Genomic DNA, 8622 nt, shown 5'->3' with positions numbered 1-8622 from the left:
GTGTCTTCCACTTCCAGGTATAGCTCAGTTCCTCTGCCCATGCCTCAGTTTTCCCCGTGGTGACTTGGTGATATGGATTTCTTTTTCTTTCTTTCTTTCTTTTTTTTTCTGAGATGGAGTCTCGCTCTGTCACCCAGGTTGGAGCACAGTGGCGCAATCTCCACTCACTGCAACCTTCGCCCCCACCCCTGGGTTCAAGCAATTCTCTGCCTCAGCCTCCTGAGTAGCTGGGATTACAGGCACCCACCACCATGCCCAGATAATTTTTTTTGTTTTGTTTTGTTTTGTTTTTTTTGAGACGGAGTCTCACTCTGTGGCCCAGACTGGAGTGCAGTAGCACAATCTCAGCTCACTGCAAGCTTCACCTCCCGGGTTCACGCCATTCTCCTGCCTCAGCCTCCTGAGTAGCTGGGACTACAGGCACCCACCACCTCGCCCGGCTAATTTTTTGTATTTTAGTAGAGACGGAGTTTCACCGTGTTAGCCAGGATGGTCTCGATCTCCTGACCTCGTGATCTGCCTGTCTCGGCCTCCCAAAGTGCTGGGATTACAGGTGTGAGCCACCGCGCCCGGCCTTTTTTGTATTTTTAGTAGAGACGGGTTTCACCATCTTGGCCAGGCTGGTCTCAAATTCCTGACCTCGTGATCCACCCACCTTGGCCTCCCAAAGTGCTGGGATTACAGGTGTGAGCCACCACATCCCGCCGGCGATATGGATTTCATAGTTAACATTGACTTGGGGCTGTAATTCCTGACTCTGGGACTGGCACAGCAGAGTCAGTGCCCAGAGGCAGGGTCCAGGCAGGGTTGGAGGTTGGAAGCCGAGTCCGGCCCTGCATCTTCTCCCGCCAGCTCTGGCAGTTTGGCCGCTGGGTGGACGTCGTGGTGGATGACAGGCTGCCTGTGCGCGAGGGGAAGCTGATGTTCGTGCGCTCGGAACAGCGGAACGAGTTCTGGGCCCCACTCCTGGAGAAGGCCTATGCCAAGTGAGGACCCCAATTCCAACCAGCTGCAGCCCCAAGTCCCCACAGCAGGCACCAAGCCACAGGGGGCACCCAGAGCCCCCAAGCTCTGCAGTCCTCCAGGCACCCCACCAAGAATCCCAAACCAAGTGACAACCCCCAGAACCCTCAAATCACAACATCACCTGAGCAACTTCACATCTTTTTTTTTCTTTTTTTTGAGACGGAGTCTCACTCTGTCACCCAGGCTGGAGTGCTGTGGTGCGATCTTGGCTCACTGCAACCTTAGCCTCCCGGGTTCAAGCAATTCTCCTGCCTCAGCCTCCCGAGTAGCTGGGATTACAGGTGCCCACCACCACACCTGGCTAATTTTGTATTTTAGTAGAGACGGGGTTTCACCGTGTTGGCCAGGCTGGTCTCGAACTCCTGACCTCAGGTGATCCACTTGTCTCAGCTTCCCAAAGTGCTGGGATTACAGGCGTGAGCCACCATGCCCGGCCAAGAGTTTGAAATTGTTTTAGCTGGGTGTGGCGGTGTGCACCTGAGGGCCCACCTCCTCGGGAGGCTGAGGTGGGAGGAGGATCACTTGAACCCAGGAGTCTGAGGCTACAGTGAGATGAGATCACGCCACTGCACTCCGGCCTGGGCCACAGGGTGAGACCCTGAAAAAAGTCTCAAAACTTCAGGAATTTCCCCTGGGGATTCTAGACCCTGAGATAGAGGCCCCTGCAGATCCCAGGGCAGGGGTGCCTGAGATGCTCGTACTTGCCTCAACCCTCACCCCAGATCTGCTCCCACAGGCTCCATGGCTCTTACGAGGTGATGCGTGGCGGTCACATGAATGAGGCTTTTGTGGACTTCACAGGCGGCGTGGGTGAGGTGCTCTATCTGAGACAAAACAGCATGGGGCTCTTCTCTGCCCTGCGCCATGCCCTGGCCAAGGAGTCCCTCGTGGGTGCCACTGCCCTGGTAAGAGACCTGGACTTCCATGCGGAACCCCCACCAGGACCAGAGCACAGTCGGGTGTGGTGGGGTGGGCGGAATGCTTCCTCTGTTCTTCTCTTCTCTGCTTCTGTTACTGGCTTAGGCTCGCTCATAAATCTAACTAGTCAAAAATAAATTCATTTGCTCTCATGAATCAGGGGCTTCAGGCACAGCTGGATCCAGATGTGAGGGTGTTGCAACTATGTTTGCTTATTTCCCGTTCTGCGTTAGGGTCACTCTCAGCCAGGCTCTCCCCTCATGGGCATAAAAGGGTCCCCCATAGTTGCAGGTATCTCCTACCACCTCAGGGGTTATTTAAAAAAAAAAAAAAAAAAAAAAAAGTACTTCTTTCTGAGAATTTCAGTAAAAGTCCCAGGATTGATTCTCGTGGGCTTAGCTTGGGTCATGTGTTCATCTGTGACCCCATGACCCACTCATTCATTCATTGAGTTAGTCTAACTCCTTCACTCATTAATTTACTTAAATCCTCTACTGAGTTACTGCTTCTCTTTTTCTTTTGTGTCTGTCTCTCTTTTCTGTATCTTTCTTTGTCTCTATGTCTCTGTCTGTCTCCTCTTTCCATCTATTTTTTTTTTGTTTTGAGATGGAATCTTTCTGTGTCACCCAGGCTGCAGTGCAGTGGCACAATCTTGGCTCACTGCAACCTCCGCCTCCTGAGTTCAAGCAATTTTCCTGCTTCTGCCTCCCAAGTAGCTGGGACTACAGGCGCGCGCTACCATGCCTGGCTAATTTTTTGTAGTTTTAGTAGAGATGGGGTTTCATCGTGTTAGCCGGGATGGTCTCAATCTCCTGACCTCGTGATCTACCCGCCTCGGCCTCCCAAAGTGCTGGGATTACAGGTGTGAGCCACCACTCCAGGCCCTCTTTCCATCTATTTTGTTTTTGTTTTTGGAGACAGGGTCTCATCTCACTCTGTCACCCACGTTGGAGTGCAGTAGTGTCATCATAGCTCACTGTAGCCTTGACCTGTGGGCTCAAGGGATCCTCCTGCCTCAGCCTCCGGAATAGCTGGGACCATTGATGAGCACCACCATGCCTGTCGAATTTTTAAATTTTTTGTAGACTTGGGGTCTTGCTATGTTGTCCAGGCTGGTCTTGGACTCCTGGCCTCAAGCAGTCCTTCCACCCCGACCTCCTTAAGTGCTGGGATTACAGGCGTGAGCCTGTACCTCTCCTTTTGTCTCATTTCCATCTCCCTTCCTCTCCTTTTCTCTGTTGCCTTCAGTCACTAATCCTGACATGGTCTCTGAGCTGTGTGCCATTCAGTTCAGTGCTCTGGTTGGCTCCTGCCTTGGTGGCAGGAGGTTGGGGGCAGGGAGGAGCAGCTGCCCTCCTGTCCCCCACCTCGGCCTCACCATCCCATCCCCTGCCCAGAGTGATCGGGGCGAGTACCGCACAGAAGAAGGCCTGGTGAAGGGACACGCGTATTCTGTCACGGGCACACACAAGGTGAGTGTCCCCCATGGGTGGGGTGGCAGGCCGTGTCCGGGCATCATCCCCACTGACGATGCTGCCCCAGGTGTTCCTGGGCTTCACCAAGGTGCGGCTGCTGCGGCTGCGGAACCCATGGGGCCGCGTGGAGTGGACCGGGGCCTGGAGCGACAGGTGGGATGGGTCTGGGGTGGGTGTGGGGCTGGACCCCACCTGCCCGCCCCTCACACCGCAGTCTCTCCAGCTGCCCACGCTGGGACACACTCCCCACCGAGTGCCGCGATGCCCTGCTAGTGAAAAAGGAGGATGGCGAGTTCTGGTCAGTTCATCAGGGTCCCAGCTCTGCCTCTGGGAGGGTCTCCGTGCCAAGGGGCTCAGGGAGGGGCGAGCCTCGATGGAAGGGTGGGTCCTAATAAGGAGAAACTGTGTACATCGGTGGCAATTTTGGGGCCAGGTTCCATTTTGGGAAGTCAAGGAAGAATTGGTAGTAATGTTAGAGTGCCACTGATTGGAGTGGGTTAAAAAAAGTAGTAATGTTAGGGGAATTTGAAGGCATAGTTACCTGTGGAGGGTATAGATAGTATTTAGGGCAATGGAGGAAGGCTTGGTGCTATTTGGGGCATTTCTTGAGATTTGGCAATGTTGAGGGACTGAAGGATACTTGTTGGTAATTCAGAGTCTAAGGGTCTTGCTATTTGGGGATTGGTGGCAATTTAACAATATTTGGGGGCAGCTTGTGAATCTTGGCGATTTGTGGGGTGTGTCTGAGGACTTGGAGGAATTTGGGGGTTATTTCTGGAACCTGAAGGGTATTTGGCAATATTTAAGAAATGTGGGAGGCTTTGGGATCTGGGAGTGATTTCCGGGATCTTGGGACCCCCTCGAGGTGGGGCCGGGCAAGGTCTGACTGGGCCACCGTGCAGGATGGAGCTGCGGGACTTCCTCCTCCACTTCGACACGGTGCAGATCTGCTCGCTGAGCCCGGAGGTGCTGGGCCCCAGCCCGGAGGGGGGCGGCTGGCACGTCCACACCTTCCAAGGCCGCTGGGTGCGCGGCTTCAACTCCGGAGGGAGCCAGCCTAATGCTGGTGAGGCCTGAGGGGCCCTGAGAGGCTTGCCGGGGTAGGGGGCGCTGTGGCCGGCTGGGAAACCCCCTTTCTTCCTCCTCCCTTAGAAACCTTCTGGACCAATCCTCAGTTCCGTTTAACGCTGCTGGAACCCGACGAGGAGGAGGAGGACGAGGATGAGGAAGGGCCCTGGGGGGGTTGGGGGGCTTCAGGGGCGTGGGGCCCAGCGCGGGGGGGCCGCACGCCCAAGTGCACCGTCCTTCTGTCCCTCACCCAGCGCAACCGACGGCGCCTGAGAGCCAAGGGCCTCACTTACCTCACCGTGGGCTTCCACGTGTTCCAGGTGAGGTCCTGGGTAGAGCTGAGGCTCCAGGGAACCCGGAGGATAGAGGGGCGGGGCCAAGGAGCAGGGAAGGCATGGAAGGGCGGGGCCAAGGGGAAGGGGAGGTGTGGAGGCGGGGCCAAGGGGGGAGGAGGGAGTTGGTAGATGGGTGGGGCTGAGGGATGGGGAGGGGTGGGGCTGGAGGGGGATGGGGTAGGGGTGGGGGCTGAGGGGGATGGGGAGGGGGTGGGCCTGAGGGGATGGGGAGGGTTGGGGCTGAGGATGGGGAGGGAGTGGAGGAGCGGGGGCCAAGGAGGGGAGGCGGGGAGGGAGTTAGGGGGGCGAGCATAGGGGCTGCGGGGCCAGGTCTCAGGGAGGCGGGAGAGGGAGCTAACCGGGAATGACGAGAGAGGGGCTCAGCGGACAGACAGGCGAGGTTAGGCGACCCCAGAGAGAGACTGGAGGTTAGAAGGGCCAGGAGGGGACAAAGGCGACAGAGGAGGCGCTGAGAGCGCAGATGGAGGAAGGAAGGCGTTGAGGAGGGTCGGCGATGGCTGGTCGGGAGACTTGCGGGGCAAAGGTTCCAATCAGGGGTCTAATAGGGACGGAAGAAGGGAGAGAGGGCAGGAGAGCGTGAGGGAAGGGCCCAGGGAGGGACCCTGAGCGGCGGCCCACCCCTCCCTGCCCCGACGCCCCCGTTGTCTTGGCTTCTTTTTCAGATTCCAGAGGAGGTGAGTGGGATGGGGTCAACCGGCCCCCCCGCTTCCTGGGGCTTGGTCAACCTGCGCTGGGGGTGGGGGCAGAGCCGGGGTCCGGGGGGCAGGGAAGGCTTGGACGGGGTTGGGCAGGGTGGACGGGGCGGGGTGAGAGGGTTGGGTGCTGAAGGGCCGGGGGTGAGGCTGGTCCGTGGTCACGCCGCCCCGTTCCCAGCTGCTGGGGGCCTCTGGGACTCCCCGCGCAGCCGCGCGCTCCTGCCCCCGGACTGCTGCGCGCCGACCGCTCGCCCCTCAGCCCCGCCGCCGACGTGAGCCGCCGGCTGCCGCCTGCGCCCGGGCCACTACCTGGTGGTGCCGAGCACCGCCCCCACGCCGGCGACGAGGCCTCTTCACTCTGCGTGTTTTCTTCCGAGCGCCGCCACACGCCACCGTGTGAGTCCCGGGACACCAGAAATCCGAGTCCCAATCCCTGCCTAGGACATTGCCTAGACAAGCCCCCAGACCCCCGAGACCTGACCCGCCCCAGGACCCCCCACCCCGCGAGGATGACCCCAGAGCCCCACGGTCCCCACCTAGATAGACCCCACGCGATTCCTCAGCTGAGACACAGCCCCAGCTGGGGCAAACAGCGCCCTCCCCACTTCCCATCTGTAATTTGCAGGGAGATCGACGACGTGATCAGCGCAGACCTGCAGGCTCTCCAGGTGGGGGCTGTTCCGGGAGGGGCACGATGGGGCGGGGATCTTGGCCTGAACTAAACTTCCCCGTGCCGCAGGGCCCTTACCTGCCCCTGGAGCTGGGGTTGGAGCAGCTGTTTAAGGAGCTGGCTGGAGAGGTGAGGAGGTGGATTGGGCTGAGGGAGCATCCCGCTGCAGCCTCCCTTTGGGAATCCTCCTTCCCCCCACCTAGCATCTCAGGTGTCTCATTTTGCTTACTTTTTCCTCCCTCCGGGCTTAAATCTCATGAACTTTTCTTAAATGCTCACAGCTCCTCCCTGCCTCAGGGCCTTGGGCTCAGTCCATACTGACCACCCTCTCCCAGGACCACCCTCTCCCTCCTGACACCTCTCGCCAGGCTCAGGCCTCATCTAAGGCTCCCAGCCATGGAAGCTCTCCCTGACCCTCCCCCAGGCGGGTCTGCTGCCCCCCACCAGCTCCCACAGCCCAGTGCTTCCCCCATCACAGCCATGGCCCTGTGGGGACAGGCCTGTCTCCCCCGACTCCTGGAGCTAGCTCTGAGGCTCTGTCAGCCCCTGCCGTGTCCCTAGCCCAGCCAAGCACAGGGCCTGGCCCAGAGCAGCTGGGTGAGTCAATGGCCTCACAAGCCCTCTTTCCTGGACTAGGAGGAAGAACTCAATGCCTGTCAGCTCCAGGCCTTACTAAGCATTGCCCTGGAGCCTGGTGAGTTGGCTGGGATGGGGGCAGGAGGAGGGGTCTTAGCTAGGGGTCCTGCAACCAGAGCCGGCGCCACCAGTGTCTGTGAACCCACGGTGCTGCTGGGAGTTGGGCTCAGGAAGCCAGGGCTCAGCCTGGCAGCATCTCCCTGCAAGGGATCCTGTGTGGGCCAGTGACCTGGGCCACAGCCGCTCACAAGCTTCCCTTCTGCTGAGAGGCAAGGCTGCCTTGAGCACAGACTGGGCACCCCTGCCTGGATTTGAATCCCAGCTCCGTTAGTCACAGCAGTCAGTGGCTCCCTGTGCCTCGGCTTCTGTAACATGGGACTGACAACATCGCCTGCTTGAGGGAGTCGTGTCCACATGGCCCTCAGAGTGGCGGCCAGAATGCAGGAAATTGCTGTGGTTTGATTTTGCTTTTCCTGTAGCCAGGGTCCACACCCGCACCCCCAGAGAGATTGGGCTCAGGACCTGTGAGCAGCTGCTGCAGTGTTTCGGGGTACATGGGGGAAAGTGCCTGAGTGAGGGAGTGGGGAAGGGGACACTGGGGTCTCTCCTCCCCTTCTGGAGAGATGGACCTTAACCAGATGCCCCCACCCCCAACACAGCATGGGCAAAGCCTGGCCTTACACCACTTCCAGCAGCTCTGGGGCCACCTCCTGGAGTGGCAGGTGAGGTGGGAGACTGGGCCTCTTCCCAGAAAGAGAGAAACCTTTACTAACAGAGACATAGGCACCCTGTGGGCTATCAGAGCCCCAGGGAACAAGGGGGGCTGGACTATGCTGACTTGGAGGGATCTGGCTGGGATATCCCTGCCCCCACCCAGCCTCAGCTTGTCCTCTGGGGACATTGCTCTTATTCCCATTTTACAGATTGGGAAACAAGTCCAAAGTGGTTAGGCTGCTTTCTGGGGGTCCACACCAGAAGAAAGGGAGTTGGGATGGGCACCAGGCTGTCTGGCCTCGAGGGCCCCATTTGCAGCCTTCTTCAAGGCCTGGGGGGTAGCCCTGACTCATCCCTCCTGCCCAGGCCATATTCCACAAGTTCGATGAGGACGCCTCTGGAACCATGAACTCCTACGAGCTGAGGCTGGCGCTGAATGCAGCAGGTGTGGACAGGGTCCTGGGGTGGTCGTGGGGACAGGACCTGTTCTCTCCCATCCCATCGTCTCCAGGTCCCCCCACTCAGCTGTGGCCGTCTGCACCGTGGCCACCCACAAGCCCACACCTTAGCTTGTCGCCAGTCCCTGCCAGGGGTTGGGTGGCCCTGAAAGAGGCCAAATAAGGAAGGAGGGCAAGGGGTGTTTGTGGGGTGGGGAGGACATGAAAGGGGGATGTGCCTGGTAGGGTGCTGGGGGAGAGAGAGGCTCCTCCAGGAAGGGGAAGATTAGGAGCTGGTGTCTGAGAGGCTCTGGCCCCCAGGGCAGCATGGTAGAATGTTCTGGATTCTGGTGCCACGAGGCTGGAATCCTCACTCTACCAACTCCAGGAGGGGCTCTGGGCACTTGACTCCATCTCTTCGAGCCTCTGTTTTCCTCTCTAAAATGGCCAGGGCCTGGTGTGGTGGCTCACACCTATGGTCCCAGCTACTCAGGAGGCTGAGGCTTGAGGATGGCTTGAGCCCGGGAGGCTGAGGCTGCCGTGAGCCCTGATTGTGCCTGGGCGACAGAGCAAGACCCTGACTCTCCCAAAAAAAAAAAAAAAAAAAAAAAAAAAAAAAAAAAAAAA

General features: G+C 58.7%; 1 protein-coding gene across 1 annotated transcript in view; it reads left to right on the top strand.

Annotated features, from left to right (window-relative positions):
- Positions 1-8622, top strand: part of CAPN12 (calpain 12) — a 30318-nt gene that overhangs the window by 18194 nt on the left and 3502 nt on the right. The window contains 18 exon segments of the mRNA XM_017887416.1: positions 853-986; positions 1763-1931; positions 3342-3416; positions 3487-3572; positions 3643-3717; positions 4322-4485; positions 4572-4807; positions 5506-5521; positions 5717-5760; positions 5763-5822; positions 5824-5868; positions 5871-5932; positions 6164-6206; positions 6278-6337; positions 6845-6902; positions 7324-7394; positions 7504-7566; positions 7925-8003. Coding sequence (XP_017742905.1) covers positions 922-986; positions 1763-1931; positions 3342-3416; positions 3487-3572; positions 3643-3717; positions 4322-4485; positions 4572-4807; positions 5506-5521; positions 5717-5760; positions 5763-5822; positions 5824-5868; positions 5871-5932; positions 6164-6206; positions 6278-6337; positions 6845-6902; positions 7324-7394; positions 7504-7566; positions 7925-8003 — 1471 coding nt within the window. The 5' untranslated portion in view covers positions 853-921.

Source organism: Rhinopithecus bieti, unplaced genomic scaffold (genome assembly GCF_001698545.2).
Source record: "Rhinopithecus bieti isolate Rb0 unplaced genomic scaffold, ASM169854v2 scaffold_15776, whole genome shotgun sequence".
Lineage (NCBI taxonomy): Eukaryota > Metazoa > Chordata > Mammalia > Primates > Cercopithecidae > Rhinopithecus > Rhinopithecus bieti.
The sequence above is the reverse complement of the archived record's forward strand: the minus strand, read 5'-3'. Positions and strand labels throughout refer to the sequence as shown.